Raw genomic sequence first — 22,730 nt, 5'->3', positions numbered from 1 at the left:
AGTTCATAATTCAGTGTATGTTGAATCAAATGATTTTTTTTGTTATAGTAATTTTCCTTGTTTTAAGCATAAGACTAACATTTTAGTAATGTTTATGCTTAAAATACTTTTCTTATTTTTTGCTTCTTTAGTAAATTTCACTTGTTTTAGGAATTTTTACATTAATGTTCTAAAGTTTGGGGTCAAAACGTGTCCGTAAAGATTTTTATAATGTTCCAAAACATTTCTTTTTTTTAAATAAATGCTGTTCTTTTCAACTTTCTTATCATCAAAAAATCCAGAAAATAAAATGTATCACAGTTTCCACAAAAAAATATTAAGCTGTTTTCAACATTGATAATAATAATAATTAAAAAATTGAGGACCAAATTAGCATTTTAGAATGATTTCTGAAAGATCATATGACACTGAAGACTGGAGTAATGGCTGCTGAAATATTCAGGAAAAAATACATTATATTAAAATATAAATCAGTTATTTTACATTTTAATAATATTTCAAAATATTACTGGTTACTGTATTTTTGATCAAATAAATCCTTATTTATTTGATCAAAGCTTTGGTGAGAATAAGAGACTTTCAAAAACATAAAAAAATTGTACCTTCCCAAACCTTTTAATCGTAATGTACATATTTTTTACTGGAAACAAGACTATAAAAATGTTTTTGCAGTGTACACTACATGCAGAATGATGTCTGGTCATCTCATCTCTTTTTTTCAGCATGTCTTACTTGTTCTGTTCTCTGTTGGATGAGAAGGAATTTTATTTCTTTTTCATCTTTCCCCCCTTTCCCCAGTATGCTCTCTTTTTCCGAATACTTCCCCTCCCATCCACTCAGACACCCTAAAACCCCACACCCATCTCGTTCCCCTCATCCATCCAACTGTCTCTCTCTTCAACTCTGCCTCCTTCCACTGGTTTGACAGTTGACCCCAATGTTGCTTTCCAGTTCACACAAAAACCTTCACACAACACACTCTCCTTCCCCCATTAGACGTACACTGACACACTTACATATAGACCCCACATTCACTTGTGTGCGACTTTATGAACACGCATTCAAACATTTCATTCTGTCTCTCTCTCTCAGATGATTCCTCTTCAGAGAATGGCAGCACAGTTAATGGTCTCCCTGCACTGACTCCACCTGGTGGTGCTGCCATGGCGACAGGAGGAGTTCCTGCATCTGAGGGGGTGGTTCCATACGGAGAGGTGAACGGTAATGGTGCCGCAGCGCCGCTGGACTTCAGCACCACTTCATCGTCCTCTTCCTCACAGGAGGGACAGCAGCCTGTCAACCTGAGCGACAGACTATTGCCCGGGGTGACACTTGGATCCTACTCATCTGACCCTAACAGAAAATTCCCTGTCAAAACTGAGTACGGTAACAAGGTATGAGACTACATTTTTCAATTTAAAGTAATAATAAGGATAATGGTGTTCAGACGGAGGTTTTGACTTTTGTACATACTGTATGTTCTACAGTCGCCTCAGTACAGCTCAGGAAGCTATGACTCTGTGAAGACGGAACTGAGCACGTGCGGGGAAGACATGACCCCGGGTCGCTCTCAGGTCATAGACGACGATGATGACGATCACGATGACCATGATGACAGCGACAAGATAAATGACGCTGAGGGCCTGGACCCTGAACGACTTAAAGCTTTTAATGTGAGACCGCTTTCTCTCTCATGTTTGATATGGTTTACATTAGATTTTGTATTTTATTAATCTTTTCAAGCTACATTGCTTAAGTTTATTGGTACAGTGGGGTCCAAAACGTTTGAGAGTCACATTTGACAGTCTGGGATTCAAAATCTGTTTCATCTTGGAAATAAACAGAAAGTTTTAGTATTTTGAAAGAAAGATATCAAAGAAACTTTATTAACATAAAATAGATAAGTCATTTTATTTCAGTCATTTTGGGCTAGTCTCAAGTCATGCTGGTCTGGATCAGGTTAATTATCAAAAATAAAACTATTAACAACATAAGGAAACATAATTATTAGATGAAAAAATTAAACTAATCAAAAATTTGAAATGTTGCCTTGGCAGCTAACTGAAGTTAAAGTACTAAAATTAGTAGCTGGAAAAACTAAAACGTGAAAGCAAAAAAACAGACAAACCAAATGCGATAACATACTGAAAATCATATTCATTTTTCAATTTCCTTTCAAATTGTTATGCTAATATAATTAACAATGAGGAAAAAACTTTATTATAAAAAATATAAGCATTTCAGTAGCCTGCTGAACCCTAATTATTAGCATCTTAATCCTAAACCAGAATTTGCTTCAGTTACTTTTTTTCATCCCCTTCATGTTTACATCTTCCTTTTCCTTTTCTGATTCACTGATATGTTTTATTTTCCATCCTCTTTTCTTTCCTTTATTGAATTGCTCTTCATGTTTTCAGATGTTTGTGCGGTTGTTTGTGGATGAGAACTTGGACCGGATGGTTCCAATCTCAAAGCAGCCCAAAGAGAAAATCCAGGCCATCATTGAGTCCTGCAGCCGCCAGTTCCCAGAGTTCCAAGAACGTGCTCGCAAACGGATCCGAACCTACCTCAAATCCTGTCGCCGCATGAAGAAGGGTGGCTTTGAGGTATGGAAACATGGGCATTTGCACATATATTGACAAACAAACACACACATCTGCCATAATTTTCTGTGCTATCTGTGTACAATACCACAGATAATCCAAAATGTTTCACATATTAAATCTTAAAAATGCTGTTTGTGCTACACACCATTCGATAGCATACTACTGCCCTCTAGTGGATGACAGAGTCACAGGCAGTCCTTGAGTGCCACAGCACCTGATTTAACTCATGAACTCCATGACCTGAATGTGAGCTAGATAGGAGAAAGATAAAAAAAAAATGTGTAGTGCTGTCATGTGATTGAGAAAAACATGATTGTGATGTGAACACTAAGCAAACCAGGACTAAATGTATTGTTTTCTTTTTTGTTCCTGACTAAAATAACCAAGAAAGCCAGTAAACACGTATTTTCTGCATTTCACAGGAATTAAATGCCGTCAAACAGGCATTTCTAGAAACTATGGTGCTGGTGGAGCCAAAGAAGCTCCAAAAATCTAATTTTACTGTGCAGCTATGCAAAACATGTTTTCAGTAATCATAAACCAGGAAGATGCTGGCTACACAGTCATTTTCCTTTTTTGAAAGATATCTTGGTATTGCTTTCAACAGAATACTATTTGAATGCATTCAGTTCCAGAGAAAAGCTAAAAATTATACAGAATTTGTTTTTCATAACTACAGCAGCTGGTAGCAGTTCACATAAAATATGGGTTAAAAACACCATCCTCTAAGACTAGAACATTGTCAGCAGTGCATAAAATGATAACATTTATCTTTTTCTGCCTTGTCCGATGATGTCAGACACGGCCCACACCCCCTCACCTCACCTCCGCCATGGCTGAGAACATCCTTGCAGCAGCGTGTGAGAGTGAAACACGTAATGCTGCTAAGAGGATGCGTCTTGACATCTATCAGGCCCATGTGAGTGCATGTGTGCATTGATCGCTAGATCTTTAATCAAATTAAATTCATTCCAGAATGTTGATTGGTTTTTAGATTACTTGGTGAGACCAATCTCTTGTTGGTCTTTCTTTGCCTTATCACATTTTTCCTTTCCATGCACTCCTGTTCAGGATGAGTCGGTTACAGCTGACAAGCCAAACTCCAGAGATCCGGCTGCCCTGGTTAACTCAGGCTTCTCTCTGGCCGCCACCGCCTACTCCCAGGACCAACTCTACACCAATGGTGGACTTAATTACAGTTTCCGTGGATATGGTACCATTGGCAACAACCTCCAAAACAATGGCACAACACAAACCAATGGTCAGTGAAATGCAGAAATATTTCTTAAAGTTTTTTTTTTAGTTCTTCATGGTTTACTATTTATTTAAAACAATGTTTACTAAGATAAAAAATAATTCATTTTAATTTGTTCATATTTATATTCTAATCGATGCAATCACCACTCTCTCCCAATTGAGTTATGTGCCAAGGCCAAAATGTCTATAATCAAACAAGAAGCTGTCTTCCCATTATGACTTAAATGGTTAGTTCACCCAAAAATGAAATTTCTGTCATTAATTACTCACCCTCATGTTGTTCCACACCCATAAGACCTTTGTTCATCTTCGGAGCACAAATTAAGATATTTTTGATGAAATCCAATGGCTCAGTGAGGCCTCCATAGCCAGCAAGACAATTAACACTTTTAATGCCCAGAAAGCTACTAAAGACGTATTTAAAACAGTTCATGTGACTACAGTGGTCCAACCTTAACGTTATGAAAGGACGAGAATAATTTTTGTATGCCAAAAAAACAAAATAATGACTTTATTCAACAATATCTAGTGATGGGTGATCTCAAAACACTGCTTCATGAAGCTTCGAAGCTTTACAAATCTTTTGTTTTGAATCAGTGGTTCGGAGCGCGTATCAAACTGCCAAAGCCGCACCCCCCAGTGGTGAAACATTGAAATTTCGAAACGCTTATGACGTAACGAAGCCGCGTTTACTGAAATCATGTTACTTTGGCAGTTTGATACATGCTCCGAACCACTGATTCGAAACAAAAGATTCGTAATTAATAATAATAATAATTGTTTTATTAAAAAAAGTTTTATTTATATAGCGCCTTTATAGGGCTTAAGGACGCTTTACAATGTACAAATATCAAGGAAGAGATAATACGAGTAGACAATGATGAAAAACAATAATGGAAAGCTTTGAAGCTTCATGAAGCAGTGTTTTGAAATCGCCCATCACTAGATATTGTTCAATAAAGTTGTTATTTTGTTTTTCTGGCACACAAAAAGTATTCTTGTTGCTTCATAACATTAATGTTGGACCACTGTAGTCACATGAACTGTTTTAAATATGTCTTTAGTAGCTTTCTGGGCATTGAAACAGGAAATGATCTTGCTGGCAATGCAGGCCTCACTGAGCCATCGGATTTTATGAAAAATATCTTAATTTGTGTTCCAAAAATGGACAAAGGTCTTATGGGTGTGGAACAACATGAGGGTGAGTAATTAATGACAGAAATTTCATTTTTGGGTGAACTGACCCTTTAATAAACATAGCAAAAAGCACATTTTTTAGAATGCACACTCTCTTTTTTCATATTTATATTAAACGCTATATTATATATTTTTCAACTGCTTACACACATTTTCAATACTTTGCCTCTTTTTTTCAAAACTTTACACACAAATCCAAGAATTGCACACACAAAATGCAAAATGCCTCACATCTCTTGCAAAATGAAGCACTGCATTCAAAATATCACATCTCAAAAGCAAACATTTGTCTTTCGTTGCACCTTTGAACACCTTTGCCATAATATTCTATTTTGGGATATATCATACACACAGTTATTCAAAACCTAAAGCTCTTCTTTCATGAGCTCCTATGTACATTTCTCTACAAGATTGAAAGTAATTGGCAGAGAGATGTTGAAAAATTCACGGTAAACACAAAAGCAAGATTAAAACCAAACCTTTTTCTTTTTTACAGTAAGCATTTGTGGTTGTGAATACAGTATTACAACAGTACGGAAGAAAAGAAATAAAGCAACTATGTGGTTGGACAGAAACAATGGTTGTGTTTGAAAAAGGAAATCAAGATACTTCTTGTTAGAGTTTTGTGTGTTACATAGAGAATTGTGTTGTGTTTTGCAAAAAGTTTTTTATGAAATTGAAAACTGAGTTGAAGGCCAAGAATTAGTGTATGGTTCTGCAGATTTGGTGTGTGGTTCTGGTGTTTGAGTGTCAGGTTTCAGAAATTGTGTAACAAGTAAGGGTTTTGTGTGTAAGCAGTTGAAAAAAAACTATAAAAAAATGTCCCCTTAGTCAATTCATTGGTACTTTTTTTAAGTCCACCTCTTTGAATAACAAGACAAAGTAAAATGTCAGTTTCTGTCAGTTTTACAGCAGAAAAAAAACAACAACAACACTGTTGTAGTAGTAAATCCTGTCATTGCCACTGTAACACTGGACAAAACATGAAAGAAATTTGCCACTCAGCAATTGAAAGCTGGCTCATATGCACACCATCATTCATCTTGATATCATGTGATTCGATTTGCACCTTCCGATTGGTTCTTCTGTGGACTGTGCTGACAAAGGGAAGTGGCGTTTTGCGGTTTCTGCCAACAAACCAGTATTTCTGAATGGGCTGACGCTGGGATTTATCAGATTTATTCGCTCAATATCATTATCTCATTCTTGACGGAGGTGGTGTTTAGCGGCTTTTGCATCTGAACTCTTCATATTGATTTTAATAAATGTCTTTCTTTTTCTTTTAGGTCCTACTGATCTCAGTATGAAATCTTTGGCATCCAACAGCACTTCCTCCTCCAGTTCAAACAGCCATGGTCAGGGTGGAGGGGGCGGAGGGGCATCTGCCCAGCTCAGCCCGCCCGAGGTTACGGCTGTACGGCAACTGATTGCGGGTTATCGGGAGTCTGCGGCCTTCCTGCTCCGCTCTGCTGATGAGCTCGAGAACCTCATACTGCAGCAGAACTGAGAACTGCACACAGGCTGGTGCTGCCCGTCTCTCTCTCATAAACACACATACACAAAATACATACTATGACAGGAAAGATACATGTAGCTATGTGCACTTACATACACATACACCTAAAGCCCATAGGCGGAGTTTCACTTCGCTTGGGGGGAGAAAAATGGAGGGGTCAGAAGAAGCTGTATCTGAAGCGCACGTACAGGGTCTAAAATTGATAACATTTACCAGCCATAATTGTGTCAGGTTCATTGGCCATGAACCTGTATTTTCTATATGAAATGCTACCTCTCATGAAAACACTTTTGGTGGCTTAATTAGTATTAATAGTTTAATAGTTACAGAGGTGGGAAATATTAAATAAAGATTTTACTTGCATTCGGCAAAGGGCAAGTATTATTTTTGGGCTTATATACTATGTAAGGTGCTTTACACAGACTTGTTAATGCACATGAGGGACTAAATGTACTTACACAGGAATTGCAGTCACTGGAATTAATGTTTAATGCACTTGAAGTAGATTGTAAACAGTTTGACAATGTTTACGACCGAGAATAAGGATACACTAATTTTGCCCAAAACTATTTCAATAATAAAAAGATCATTCATTTTATTTTTTAGATTTAACTGCGCAAAGATTAAACAGTTTTGGCTCTAGACACTTGATTTCCCCTTGCACTCCTCAAACTCCGCCTATGCTCTTCCTGTATACCTAACTATCACACATTGCTCATGACAGCTTTATGTCCATCATAGTGTCTTTATCACATTTCCTTACTTTTGAGTCCATCAGGGCCTAATCCTTTTCATAGGGCTGAGATGACTTTATAAAAATTGTTTTATGATGATCAGAGAATACAGAGAGGTGTCTGTACTCATTGTCTTGCATAGAGCACAACACAGGGAGATCTATCAGTCCACCACAGAGAGTCCAGACCTTTCATCTTTTGAGACAAAAAAGCAGTACGTTTAGGAGTGATGCCCAAAACAAACACACAATGATGTCAACTCCTGCATAAAGTTTACACTATGGCACAAAATATTACTATCATATTAGATTCATGTTTGTCAATGGCATCTTGTTTTGACTGAATTTGAAAAGTTCCTCAGATGTTTAAAGGGTTAGTTCACCCAAAAATGAATTTTCTGTCATTAATTACTCACCCTTATGTTGTTCCAAATCCGCAAGACCTTAAATTAAGATATTGAGTTTTATCTCCCATAGAAAGCAATGAATTTACCACATTCAAGGTGCAGAGAAGTAGTAAAGACATTGTTAAAATAGTAAACGTGACTACAGTGGCTGAACCTTATTGTTATGAAGCGACGAAAATGATTTTGTGCAGAAACAAAACAAAAATATTGACTTTATTCAACAATTTCTTCTCTACCCTGTCAGTCTCCTACACAGTTGATGCAGTGCAGCGCTTCCGTGTTTACGTCCGAACGCCGCCTCGTTATTGGCTAATGTTGTTCACATGAGCACCACGACACATGAATGTGATGCTGACACAAAGCCGGCCAAAACAGAGTCGGCGTTCTGACTTAGGACACGGAATCTCTGCAATGTGTCTTCAACGTAAACTGCATAGGAGAATGACAGGGTAGAGAGAAATTTGTTGAATATAGTCATTATTTTTGTTTTGTTTTTGCGCACAAAAAATATTTTCGTCACTCTCATGACATTAAGGTTGAACCACTGTAGTCACGTTGACTGTTAAAAATGTCTTTACTACTTTTCTGGACCTTGAATGTGGTAGTTTCGTTGCTTTCTATGGGAGATTAAAAAAAAAAACTCTCGGATTTCATCAAAAATATCTTCATTTGTGTTCTGAAGATGAACGAAGGTCTTAAAGGTGTGGAATGACATGAGGGTGAATAATTAATGACAGAAATTTCATTTTTGAGTGAACTAAACCTTTAAATTCTTTTGTTACCATAAACATATCCATGCAGCAGCTTTGCTCCAGATTTAGCCATTTTAGATACAGAACAGATTCAAGAGAAAAGGGTTTTTATAAAAATCTCTTTTATCCGTTCAATGCTAATGAGGTTTGGGGAGAAGGTGCAATGTAGATGATAATCGTTATAGTGTGTCAGTGTCTGAAAATGTATCATTTTCAATCATAATCACTTTAACAGATGTCCTTTGTACATATATATATATTCCTCTCATATATAAGAATTTTCATCCCAGCTTACACATGCACACATAAAAGTCTACTAAAAGAAACCATGATTGGTGAGCGCAAAAAAAAGAAGATGCTGAAATTCTATTGGCTGGGAATGTTGGACTTTATGCAAATGAAGCTGTGATGAGTGGAACGCTTCAAACCCTTTCCTACACGCTCGGTTGCCTTGGCAAACCTCCATCCTCAGCACATTAATGCACTGTAGGAAAATGTCTCACAGGAACACACGGGCGACATCAACCCTCCCAGACAGGAGGGCCGTTAATGGACTTAATTAGGTAAAAAAGAAAGGGACAAAGACTGCATTTCCCACGCTGCACTGCGTTGCAAACACATTCTGTTAAGTTGTGAATGCTGCTCTTTTTTTCTAACCTCATGACTTGAGACACTTTCATCTTCACGGGGACCAATCAAAACAGAGGGACATCCTATTGGCACACATACTGTATATGCACAGTGAGTTTGAGAGAAAGGACCTAATATCAGCAGAAGGGAAACGATGATGACATCATTTCCTTTCTGTCAACAACAGCCGAGAGCTTGAGAGGCAGTGATTGGTGGACTAAGGTAGCATCATCCACAGGAACCAAGTGGTACGTAGAACATTGACGATGCGATTCCTCTCTGACACCAGCCTCGCTCTTCCTCCTGCCTGCATTTTCTCGTGTTCACAAATGCCATCGTTAAAAAAACTGTATTAAAAAAAAGCAAAAGACAATCCTGAACAATTGTGACTTGATCCCTCGTAAAACAGCATAGCGGTGTGTGAGATCTCACTCTGACTCTCTAGCCTTTAGTAGAGTGGTGACAATACAGGGCCTTCAAGTTTCAAGTCTCGTAGCCATAGCTTGAACCGTGTCCTCACTCTGCAACATGATTATGTGGAACAAGAGCATTGTCCTCTATTTAGCTGCAAACACATTTTTAATTATCTGTCTTAACGTTCCATTTTTTGCTTTATTTGTTGTTTTGTATTACTTTTTTATTCCATAAGTATCTTTTTGTTACTTTACAAAAGGTTGCACGACACTGGCAGTCTGAAGGGAATCGGTGTTGCGAGTCTCAACATTCCAAATGTAAAACACGCATCTCAAATTGGTCTCGACGTGACTGAATATGACATCCAAATCACAAATTTTGAAGAGAAAAAAGATCTAAGTTGCATCCAACAACTTAGTTTTGATACGTGGCTGAAGGCCTGTTTATTACCTCTTACTTGTTACTCTTTCAAATAGATTCATTGATGAACAGATTAAATATGTGCAGGAACGTTAATTTATATTCAGATGTTACACTTTATGAATTATAAAATTGGTAGCACTTTACAATCCGCAAAGGAAAATGTATACACAAAAATGGGTCAAATGCTTATGTGATGGAGCCTTAAAACCACCTATATGATCCTAAATTCTGAAATGCAGCTGATCATTCTCAAGCCATAATGTTCTGTGTTTATTTGCTCTGCATTGTAATTATCTGTTCCCTTTACTCCACGCAGAAAAATGTGAGCAGAAGAGATGTTTTTGGGCTTATTCTAATTAATATGGTGACAACATAAAAATATATGTGAATTGAGAGTCCAAAAGTTGTATCAGGCTATTGATCTTTGTTTGCCCAATTATTATGATTTTTTTCCTTGTTTTGTACCTTTTTTGTTCATAATTGATGTTTTTGGAAGCTCTCTGGACATCTGAGGTTGGTGAACACAAGACACGTGAAAGAAAAGAAAAGCTACAAGTTTTTATTTTTTTAAACTGTGCAGCTAAAATCAAATCAAATGTGGTAACAACCATTGCCTGTGATATATTTTAATTTTGTGGTGCTTTGTAATATTATTATGATTATGGTATTTTATTTGTTTTTACTCCTGTACTTACTAGAAACTGAAGCTCAGTTTCTCTTTGTACCAATGTGAAGCTTTGTATGATTTCTTTCTGGTTTTTTGACTCAGTGGAAGTGTGTGATGTTTACATGTACAGAATTTAAGATTTTTTTTCTTTTCTGTTGTTGCTTTTATTTTTGTTGTTGTTGGTTTTGTTTGTCCTAGTAAAGCCCCACCTCTTGTCCTGTCGTGACCCCACAATGTGCTTTTTACTTTAAATCAAATCAGAATGGAGGGGAACACTGAAGGACATGCTGAACTTAAACCACAGTAAAGGCCTTTGCACACTTTTGTGCGTAAATTTCAGTATATTTATTTTCTCATAAGTTATTGCTATGATCCATGCAAAAAAAAAAAATTTTTTTTAAGAAAATGAAGTATGATTATTGAGTTACTAGCTATGCTTTAGTTTCTTCCTTTGTCAGACATCCAGTGCAAAACATCTGTGTAAGGGCCTTTAGACGTGGTTGTCACTACTGATGGTAGATGCCGAGGACGAGAGAGAGAGGAGGGACTTATCATCAGCTCAAAGGGCACCACTAACATTCTTCTCCACAAATGTGGGAGTAAAATGCCCCCTTACAGTAGTTCCCTTAGTGATTTATGCTTGTTCTAGAGAAAAAGCAAAAGACAAAACTCTTGATGTCATGTCATTTTTTAAATGTTTTATTGGGAATATAGAATAGGGGCATCATGTTTGGGACGGGGTAGATCCACCCAGCTCATAAACCAACTGACCTGTGCTCTTTGACCTCAGTCAGAAGCCTCTCAGTGAGTCGGAAAGCCATTCCCCTTACACTGTTCTTATGTACGGGGAACATGCAAACCTCAGGAACCCTTTGCATCTGTGTTTCTTTTTTAACCAGGTCTGTACGTCTTGGCTGACGAGTCCTCCCTCTCTCCAATATCAACCCAATTATATTGGATTTGCTACGTATGTGTTTAGTTTGTTTTTTTATATATATTTATTGTGATTTAAAAGTGAATCCAGTACATGTGGCTGAATATTTGAATTCTTTAGAAAAGTGTTGATAAACATAAATATATATATAAATATATGTGAAGCGCCTAAAAGATGGACAATATGGCAGGTAAAATTCATTTCTGTTTGTTTAATGTAAAAAAAAAAGAAAAGAAAAAAAAAAAAGAAGAAAAAAAATTTAAAAGCACAGGTGGGTGATTTTCCTGCCTTTTACATATCACTTTTCCGAAAGACTCATTCTAAGACATTTTAAAATTTTCGGTGTGGTGTCATCGCTGTGTGGTCAGAGAAAGCACCTGCAACCTGAGTTGCTCTTTTCTCCAGAGCTGTCTGAATAAAATCTGTGAACTGAAATCACTGTAGTCTGCCTTTCTTTCAATGGCATGATCACTATTTTCTTGTCCTAAATTGAGCTTTTAGAGGAATCAGTAGAGATGTAACAAAGTCAGTGGCATAAATAAGCAGGTGTATTGTATGATTACAGTCAATGTCATTTTGGCTTTTGAAACAAAATCAATATACCTTAATAAATGTCTTTTTCGTGGCTTAGTCTGTTGTTTAAGCCAATGTTCAAAGAACATTTTGCTTAATGTAGGAAATGTAGCCTGCAGAGCACAGCACTGGATTTGAATCGTTTGCTGTGTAGCTCTGTGAGGAGTTTCGTACCTGTCTGGTCGTGTCTCAAAACTCTCAGCATTCTTGAGTACAAGCGCTGTCATGCTGTCCAGGTTGGCGGCTTTTGTTGTGAGACACAAACTGTCTGTGCTCCTCCCAGCTCTCTCACTCGAGTTTAGACACTTGACGGTGGAGGACTCAGCTTCCACGTCTCATCATTCCGGAACCTTTTGCAGTCATAGATTCATATTCAAATGAAATGTACAAGAACGGGTGCTGTTCGTGCCCAGGTTTGGGGGCGTTTTGTGCGAGACTTTTCACGTCGTCTAAGACTGAAGCTGAAAAAAATGCAAACACCACCAAACTTCAGACACAAATTCCGCCAAGTTCATCCGCGTCTGAGCCCGAAGGTGAGATATACACTGCGCTGTGGCCCTTCCAGGCTCGCGCGGACGAGGAGCTGTCCTTCCAGGAGGGAGAGCAGTTCCGAATCTGCAAGCGCGAGGGTGACTGGTGGACAGCCGTTAAACTGGACAGAAACGGATCGGTGACAGCAAAGGGCGTCGTTCCTCAGAATTTCCTGGCGAGAAGGCAAACTGTGAAAGAGCAACCGTAAGTAGACTACAATATTTTCTATAGTACAGAAAAGCGTGAGTCAAGAACTCTGAGCGCGGACAGGACCAGAGAACTGTGAAAGCTTCATTGGTCAAGAATGACAATATCAAAGAAGTAGGCCTAATAATAATAATATTATAAATTAATAAATAATATTAATTATTATCATTATTACAGCGAAAAAAAATCACATATGTTGCCTAGTCATATAATATATATGTAGCTACATGAAAGCCTACATAAATTATTAATTTGTAAATATTGAGTAACTCTTATTTCCAACGAAAAAGCCACTGAAAATTAAGCCACTCACACTAGCTCGAAACTCCGGTCTGGAGTAACGTTAGTAGCCTAACGTAGAGAGGAACGGAAGCAACAGCTTGTTCTGTAATCACTCAGTTCGAGCTCAACTCCTATTCCTACTCTTTTTCTCACACTGTTGAGAGGAAACTATGAAAGTTTGTTTCCGCCAAGGAATATCAAAAATGAAAAAGGTAATTGCAACTTTTTATCTCACAGTTCTGGTTCTGAGTTAATGCGTCGCAATTCCGACTTTATTTCTCGAAATTCCGACTTTATATATTGCAGTTTATATCTAAACTCGGAATTGTGGGGGTGGGGTGGGGGAGTCAGATTTGCGAGTTATAAACTCGGAATTGCGAGAAAAAAGGTCATAATTGCTCACAATTGACTTTTGTTCTCAGAACTGAGACAAAAACTGGAATTTGCGAGTTTTAAAGTCTGACTTGTGAGATATAAACGTGCAGTTCTGAGGGAAAAAACTCAGAATTAAAAAAAAATAAAAAAAAATCGCAATTAGGGTCTACAAGAAAAAATTGTGAGATTAAAAAAGTCTTTGTTTTCTTTTTTTCCATGGCGGAAAATCGAAACAGACTGCAAATAGTCAAATTATTATTGTCGCATTTATTAGGCTATGCATCCAAGACAAATGCAGTCCAAACTCTGGTTCATATGCATGTGATTTGAAACATTGTGTTCTTCTTTAGTTGGTATTTTGGGACACTGAACCGTTTTGAGACCCAGAATTTGCTTATGGCTCCCGAGAATGGAGTAGGTGCTTTCCTGTTGCGCCACAGTGAAAAGGATCACATAGGGTGTGTATTATCAGGTACGTCAGAGTGATTGTTGTGTGTGTTGAACTTGATTTAAAACTCAAACTGCATTTTACATCAGGTTCTGCCTATGCTATTAGTCTTTACAAGTAACAGGGCATAACTAATGACATAGTAGTAAATTAATCTAAGAAATGTAGTCAGTCCAGTCATATATAAACTTGCTGAAAGTGCAAGCATTTCTCTCTGTTTTCTTTTAAAATATTCATGCCAGAAAATATCTAATCGTTGCTCCTCACCTATCTGAATCCTTTCTCTCTGTGTCATTCTGCCAGTGGTAAACAGTGACAGGGAAGTGAAACACATTAAGGTCCATCAGAATCAGAATGGAAGTTTCTATCTGGAGCAGAGTCAAATGTTTCAGAGCCTGGAGAATCTGGTGGAGCACTACAGGAGGAATTCCCTGAGGTCTGGTACCCGTCTCACACGACCCTGCACACGGGTGAGAGAAAGAAACAAAAAAGAAAAGTAAAATGCAGAAAGTCATTCATGTAACAATTCTGTTATTATTAACCTGCCATTTCAAATCTGTATGACTTTATTCCTTCAGTATTCTCCAAAAGGTGAATTTTTGAATAATATCTGGCTACACTTTTGGCTGTGGCACCTGAAGTTTCAAAATGACAAAAAAAAAGTATTATAAAAGTGAGCCGCACAACTAGAGCAGTAAATTCCAAATCTTCTGAAGTCGTTGATAGGTTTTTGTGAGGACATTTAGGCCATTCATTGAAAGCCTTGATATCCACGGCTGTCCTAGCTCTCTTTGGCATCTATATGAAACAAGCATCAGATTCATGAAATGTGCTATTTAAGAGGAACTAAGATAGTAACAGAACTAACACACACACAAAAAACATCTTTGATATGATACTTTTTTGTTGAATTAGTTTTTTCATTAGTTTTGTTTTGATGCACAAAAAGTAGTCCTGTGATTCATAGCATTAAGGTTGATCCGCTGCAGTCACGTTGACTATTTTAACGGTGTCTTCACTACCTTTCTGGACCTTGAATGTGGTTATGACGTTGCTGTGTATAGGGAGGTCAGGAAGCTCTCAGATTTTATCAAAAATGTCTTAATTTGTGTTCTGAAGATGAATGAAGGTCTTACGAGTTTGGAACGACTTGAGGGTAATTAATGACAGAAACTTCATTTTTGGTGAACTAACCCTTTAAGGTAAAGATAATATCACCACACAAAGGATTTTCTTAAGCAGAGTTTGTAGCAAGAGGTTTCTGCCAGTTCCTGTTTTCTATATTGTAAGTCAAATGAGCCAGATTACTAAGACTCTCACCTTTTGTCTTCAATGGCTCTTGGTGCCCCTGTCCCATTCTTGGAATAGTTATGCTGATTGGATTAGGATTGGTGAAACTCTAGAGTCTGGGGTGGGTTCCTATATCCGAATACTTAATTTGCATGCTTTAATAGGTTGTTTGCACATGACGTCACAGCAGCAGCGCGAATGAGTCTGGAGGGCAGGGAGTGATGTTTCTATATAGGAATCCTATCAAAAACTCAAAATTCGCATGTTTTGCGTCATTTATGGTTGCTCATATCGATAAAATCGAGAACCCAGACGGTGTTTATATCGTTTACATAACTTAAACCGTTTTTTATAAATTATTTCGTTTTTTTAATTTTAAAAGTTGTCGCCTTTTATAGCGTTTTGCGTCTGCTGATACTTAACGTAAATGAATATGGATACTTGCTTACCTTTTTGACTTTGTTAAATATTTACATTCATGCTATCGTTTGCAGGGAGGAGAAGATTGTATCCAATTTCATTATAATTTGGTATTTTCACTTCAGTTTTGTAGTATTCTGTTCACAATGTTGATCTGGTTACCATGAAAACAGTGTCACGCGCTGCTGCTTCGATCAGCCATCGTATGGTAGAAAATGTCCAAATAAAATAAATGTGTTCAACAAGCTGACAGAAGTCGATCTATTTATTTGTTGGAAGCGTGTAAATGTAACTAGTTTTAATGTTGTTTTTGTAAATATTCATTTTCCCATATGACCACGGAGGAGAATCGGGTCACGTTCAGGACACAGACACGCTGTATTTTTATATTTATTTCAACCAATGACAACCAAAATCAAACCCATAGAAGCTCGTGAACAGTTTTGAAGTGGCTGTGTGCAAGTTATAAGCATTCACAAGCCGAGTGATCATACTCTAAAACATAATGTTAATTATTACACAAAAAACAAATACAAAACTCAGCAAAGTATGTGATTATTTTGAGTGAAAGGCAGTGGGTTTATTTAGTGACATTATTACCTTTGCTAGTCGTCTTCCCTCACCTTTTTAAGGCGAAAATTGTATTATCGTCCTTTTTTTTTTTTTTTTTGAACGATATCGTGAGTTCCTATTACAATTCTCGATTCAGCATAAATTACCTACAATGGCGACATTTTTCACAATCACGACAGAAAATCAAATACTGCTCTAACTTCACTAGTAGAAAGGCAGCGCGATATTTATATCTATATTTAGATATAGATATTTATATTTATATTTATAAACAAACCCAGACTAGAACTGAACGCGGCGTGACGGCAGCTTCACATCCTCTATATCTGTCTCCTCGATGGCAGGAAAGTCTTTTAATTCAGCGGAAAAGTCGCTCCTTTTCATAGCATAAGGATCGCGTCCAACATATGTTGTGATTTTCTGTTTATACCTTTCTAAACCAGCAAAGAAAGGACTTTTCCCCATCTCTTCCATTCCAATTTTCACTGCTTGCCCTCCAACGGAATTTCGCGCCTCACCAGAACCACGTGATTGCAAACAACCTATTAAGGTCGTCTCCCAGGTGCTTTGTCTTTTTCTCCAAGCACTGCCCCCAAGGCCCTGTGAGTGTGTGTTAGAATGGTGAGAGAACATTATGCTTGGTATGTTTTTTGTCTTCAAACCAAATTTGGGTCTTCAGCCAACAAAGTTTAAATCAAAATGTACTTCCCATAATGTTTGTGTTAGGTCAGTGGTAGGAAAGTAGGTGGTCTTTAGTGGCTGTTCGAACACATTGGACCATATGAGCATTTCCACTACGAAAGCAATCCGGTCGAATGCGTTTTCGACTATCTCTGGAAGTGGTCGAAAGTGGACAAGCTCAAAACGTTTTACACCCCGTTTATACCTATTTAGGGTCAACCACTTGTGCTCTGATCGACCAAAATGTAATGCCAGGTGGAAACAGGGCCTTAAGCGGGACTTGATGACTGCAGTGACCAAACAGCAAGTTCTTAATAAAGAATCCTGCTAAAGATACACTCAAAGGGTTAGTACACCCAAAAATGAAATTTCTGTCATTTATTACTAACCCTCATGCCGTTCCACACTTGTAAGACCTTCATTAATCTTCAGAACACAAATTAAGATATTTTAGTTGAAATACGATGGCTCCGTGAGGCCTCCATAGGGAGCAATGACACTTCCTCTCTCAAGATCCATAAAGGTACTAAAAACATATTTAAATCTGTTCATGTGAGTACAGTGGTTCAATATTAATATTATAAAGTGACAAGAATATTTTTGGAGTGCCAAAAATAACAAAATAACGACTTATTTAGTGATGGCCGATTTCAAAACAATGCTTCAGGAAGCATCGGAGCACAGATGAATCAGTGTGTCGAATCTGCTGTTCGGAGCGCCAAAGTCAGGTGATTTCAGCCGTTGGCAGTTTGACACGCAATCTGAATCATGATTCGACACACTGAGTCATTTATGCTCCGAAGCTTCCTGAAGCATTGTTTTGAAATCAGCCATCACTAAATAAGTCATTATTTTGTTTTTTTGTTTTTTGGCTCTCCAAAAATATTCTCGTCGCTTTATAATATTAATATTGAACCACTGTACTCACATGAACCGATTTAAATATGTTTTTAGTATCTTTATGGATCTTGAGAGAGGAAGTGTCCATTGCTCCCTATGGAGGCCTCATGGAGCTATCGGATTTCAACTAAAATATCTTAATTTGCGTTCCGAAGATAAACAAAGGTCTTACGGGTGTGGAACGGCATGAGGGTAAGTAATAAATGACAGAATTTTCATTTTTGGGTGAACTAACCCTTCAAGTCTCCTTGAGTTTCCAACACCTGATACTTCACATATGTCCTGCCTATATACTGTATACAGTGATTCCTGTATATGAGATTGATTTTAGATAACCACACACTGAATATACAATATGTAAATGTAACAAAACGCATTTGTTTGTATTACTGTGTACTTCTCCTCATTGTTTTGCTAACAGCTTCTCGTTTCTCTCTGTTTTGCTAACAGCCAGTACCAAAACCACAGGATCTTTCCCATGAAACAGTAGATGATTGGGAGTTACCTAAGGAAGAGTTTACTCTGGAAGAGGAGCTCGGTAAAGGATACTTTGCTGATGTTTACCGTGGAAAATGGAAAGGAATGGTCAATGTTGCCATCAAAATCCTCAAAAGCAATGGTAGGGCATGTAGAGTAAATAAAAAAGTAACACATTTTAAAGCTAAATGAGGGAATACACCTTGTGGATATTTTAACTGGAATGGACTGCTTCCTCTTTGCCTATTTAAGTTGATGTTTTCTGTTCCTGGTACTGTGTGAATGCGAGAAATGCAGTGTTTCTTGTTCTATGACTGTGAGAACTGGAGGAATGAGATAACAGGCTACTGCCCTCATAAAGTTGCCAGTAGAGTTAGCAGCACACCTAGAACTCACGAAGAACAATTCTAAAACTTATGGCTTATGTCTGTCTGTCAAGTAAAACAATTTCCTCTGAAGGAGAAAATTCCATATTTTGACAGATGTATTATTAAATACTATCATCCACTACTGATGTTTATCATCTGATGTGCTCTACTGTTTCTCCTTCTCCTCTAGAGTCTCTCAGCCACAGGGAGTTCCTGATGGAGACTCAAATATTAAAAAAGCTCCGGCACAGACATCTCATCACACTCTTTGCCGTCTGCACAAGCTCCACCCCTTTCTACATCATAACTGAGCTTATGGAAAAAGGCAACCTGCTCAATTTCCTCCGAGGTCAAAATCTCTTTCACTCTCAATTTAATTATTGTTATAATAAAAGTAAATGATTTTAAAGCTGAGATCATGTTTAATGAAAAATTACAGATTGTTTTTGCTTATAATGGAATTATATGCAACAGCTTAGGGATTGATGGCAAATTTGACATCTTTCTCTTCTGACTGCTGAAATCAATCCCTCTGTTTTTTCCCTCTTTTGGAAAGTTGTGGAAATGCTATCACAGATTTTTTCTTTTGCTTTTAGAGCAAACGGAAATACAAAAATTGTAAATGTGAAAAGGGTCAATCTCATTTCTTCACAAACGGCTTATTGCGACTTAAAATGATCACACACACGCAGTGTTGGAGAGGGGGGTGTAACGCATTTTCAAGTAACTAGTAAAGTAACACATTATTTTAAAATTTAGAAAATATCTTGTTACTTTCTTTTCCCCCTATGTTTTGACTGGTAGCTCTCCTGCGTTGTGTACTGTGTAAACAAGATGGTTATTGTAGTTGTACACTAAATGTGAACATGCATTTACTCATCTCACTTGCACAAAAACAGATTCCGTATTCCTCAATTATTAAAAACTGTCAAAGTCAGAATATTTACGCAAACCTGCAATATTCAAATATGTTCAATTACACAAATATACTTTATTTAATCTCACTTTATTAACCAATGTCTTTGCTCCGATGATCCAACTCAACCATACTAATAAGTAAAAATTGCTTTAGTTAAACATCAAATTTGTGTTTCATTTTTTGTTTTTATTGCTGAAGTGTTAAACTTTCTTCTCCTCCTGTGATGTAAAATGAGTTGAGCTGTGCCCTCTACTGTACAGGCGTGAATTTGCATTTGCATTTCAGTCTGCCAAGGTGAAAAAAAAGTACACTTATATACTGAAAGTGCTCTATTTCCGCACACTAATTTTGTACTTAATATACTAAAAATTCTTCTTTAGTACTTCTTAAGAACATGTGAATGTACTCAACTGTGCTATTTTGAGACCGCATGAAATATGAACTAAAATGTGCTTTTAATATACTATCTCTGTATTTAAAATAAAGTATTAAAATATATTTAGCTACCACTTTTAGTACACTATGGGTTCCAATGTACTATAAGTAGTATCTAAATAAATTTTTTAAATACAGATAATACATTAAAAGCACATTTTAGTTCATATTTCATGCTGTCTCAAAATAGCACAGTTGAATTTTTAGAATATTAAATTCAAAATTAGTGCACGAAAATAGAGCACTTTAAGTTTATTATAGAAATGTACATTTTTTTTCACCTGGGTGAGGCTTATTCATATCACTTTTGGCGTAAAAGCGCCTTTACATTTGAAAATATAATTTTTTTTTGTTATTAAAACAAACAAACAAACAGGCAGTCCAGTCCAGGTGAGGTAAAGTAATGCAAAAGTAATGTATTACTAGTAAAGTAAAGTATTACTTTAAATAAAAACCAAGTAATGCAATTAGTTACATTTTTAGGGAGTAACGCAATATTGTAATTATTTTTCAAGAGTAAACTTCCCCCAACACTGCACACTAATATATACACACCTTTCCTGAGAGTGAGTCTTGTCCAAATTCCTGAAGCAGACAGACACGACGATTCCTTTAATTTTCCCTTCATAGGTGAGGAGGGGCAGGAACTGGAAGCTCCCGCACTAACAGAAATGGCGAGCCAGGTGGCTGATGGGATGGCATACCTTGAGGAGCAGAACAGTATCCACAGAGACCTGGCAGCCCGAAATGTTCTAGTGGGACCCAACTACATCTGTAAAGTAGCCGACTTTGGCCTAGCTCGAATCATCAAGGTGAGAACTACCTTCTAGTTAATCAAAAACATCTGATATTTATTCTTAAAATGTGCTTTTAATATACACGGGGCTTTTGTTTTACAGGAGCCAATTTACTCATCTGTAGATCAAAAGATACCATATAAATGGTGTGCTCCTGAAGCCATCAGCCATGGAAGGTTCTCCAACAAATCTGATGTTTGGTCATTTGGAGTCCTCCTATATGAAATGTTCACATATGGTGGAATCCCATATCCAGGTATGTATACCACTTATGTATCTTCTTGTTCATGCAAATCTGAGCAAGGTTAGAGTAACATCTTTTTTTCTGTGTATATTTTTACAGCTTTCTCAAATCAAGAGGTATACAATCTAATCTCGTCAGGATACAGAATGCCTGTGCCCAATAAGTGCCCATCGCACATCTATGACATAATGCTGATGTGTTGGAGAAACTCAGCTGGTGAAAGACCAGATTTCAGTGAACTTAAAAATCTCCTGGAGAACTTGCTTGATAGCAACACTGAGAGCAGCTATGGCACATCAGATCCAGCAGGAGGCATCAGTTAACAGTACCATGCAAAGGCAAAGGAGTGGGACTGTGCCAGCATCCATTTTCATGCATCACTCCTGATTTCTAAACACCTTTCACCCATTGATTTGCCTCTTTTTACAGTATTCATGCACTTTTAAGTTTTTGTGTGCTTATTTTCTAATTTCATGTGGAATTATTCACATTTAATTTAATCAAGCCTTTCCTCAAATCTACATAGACAATACCAGTTCATACTGAAGATTATTTTTCTACTACCTTGATGCTTATTTCCCATCCAGATGGGGAATTTCAGAATGGATCAGATGGACTTGTGACAAGCAGTATTGGGAGTAACACATTACAAGTTACGTAATCAGATTACTTCTTCAAGTAACTAGTAAAGTAATACATTACTTTTAAAATTCTCAACAAAATATCTTTTTTTACTTTTATTTACTTTATAAGTTTGTTTTCCCATGTATTGACTCTCCTGTCCCCATGAAATCGGGAGTAAGGTGCAGCGTTGTGTGCGCTGTGTAAACATGAAGGTTATTGTATTTCTAGACTAAATGTGAGCATGCATTACTTCACTTGCACAAAAACAGATTCAGAATTCCTCAAAATGAATAAAAACTCAAATGCAATGTCAGAATATTACGCAAACCTGCAATAATTAATATACTTTAAATTAGTGTTGGATGCTTTTGAAACACTGCATTTATGAAGCTTCAAAACCTTTATAAATCTATTGTTTCGAATCAGTGGGTCGGAGCACGTATCAAACTGCCAAAGTGACGTGATTTCGGTAAACGAAGCTTCATTATGTCATAACGTTTCAAAATTTCAATGGTTCACCCCTGGGGGCAAATCATGAGGATTCACTGAGGTCGCACCACAGCGGCAAACCACTGATTCGAATGACCACGCCCTTAAACGGATGAGTTATAAAAAATTCACCCCCCTTAGAGTTGTCATGAAGGGCAAAATTAGCTGTATAGACCAAAACCACAATTTGATCCAGGCTGTAAACATGTTTTTTTCTGCTGTAAAGTTGGGCATTTTAACATGGGGCTCAATGAGATTCTGCTCTCTTTTGGAGCCTGTCCCTAGCGGCCAGTCAATGAATCACAGTTTAAGTCACTTCCAAATTGGCTTCAAGAGAAACTGGGGGAGGTTGCTGCTTGTTTTTACCTGATTTCTTATCAGTTTTATAAATTTGTAAACATTTTAAAGGTGCTACAGAGGATGTTTTGTTTTATACATTTTTGCAATATTACTTGAAACTGTCTTTACTAACTGATAAAAGACTATTTATTAGGTGCACTGAAAGCAATAATATTATTATACATCATCTGTGCACGAGGTAGGGCCTTAAAAACATCAGCC

General features: G+C 37.2%; 2 protein-coding genes across 2 annotated transcripts in view; both read left to right on the top strand.

Moving 5' to 3' along the window:
- Positions 1-7,745, top strand: part of nol4la (nucleolar protein 4-like a) — a 42,343-nt gene extending 34,598 nt beyond the window's left edge. Inside the window, exons 6-11 of the mRNA XM_067394801.1 lie at positions 1,093-1,394; positions 1,488-1,673; positions 2,418-2,606; positions 3,406-3,525; positions 3,678-3,867; positions 6,347-7,745. Of these exons, the coding sequence (XP_067250902.1) occupies positions 1,093-1,394; positions 1,488-1,673; positions 2,418-2,606; positions 3,406-3,525; positions 3,678-3,867; positions 6,347-6,567 (1,208 nt within the window). The 3' untranslated portion in view covers positions 6,568-7,745. The remainder of the gene's footprint in view (positions 1-1,092; positions 1,395-1,487; positions 1,674-2,417; positions 2,607-3,405; positions 3,526-3,677; positions 3,868-6,346) is intronic.
- A 694-nt stretch (positions 7,746-8,439) lies between these two features.
- ptk6a (PTK6 protein tyrosine kinase 6a) lies at positions 8,440-22,017 on the top strand. Its single transcript, XM_067394800.1, is given in 9 exon segments — positions 8,440-12,451; positions 12,453-12,844; positions 13,855-13,976; positions 14,256-14,422; positions 18,267-18,435; positions 18,852-19,010; positions 20,646-20,827; positions 20,915-21,068; positions 21,156-22,017. Coding segments are annotated over 9 exon segments (1,686 nt in total). The 5' UTR covers positions 8,440-12,334; the 3' UTR covers positions 21,380-22,017.
- Positions 22,018-22,730: the final 713 nt, after the last annotated feature.

This window comes from Chanodichthys erythropterus, chromosome 9 (assembly GCF_024489055.1).
Source record: "Chanodichthys erythropterus isolate Z2021 chromosome 9, ASM2448905v1, whole genome shotgun sequence".
Lineage (NCBI taxonomy): Eukaryota > Metazoa > Chordata > Actinopteri > Cypriniformes > Xenocyprididae > Chanodichthys > Chanodichthys erythropterus.
Note: the sequence above shows the minus strand (reverse complement) of the source record. Positions and strands in the feature narration are given on the sequence as shown.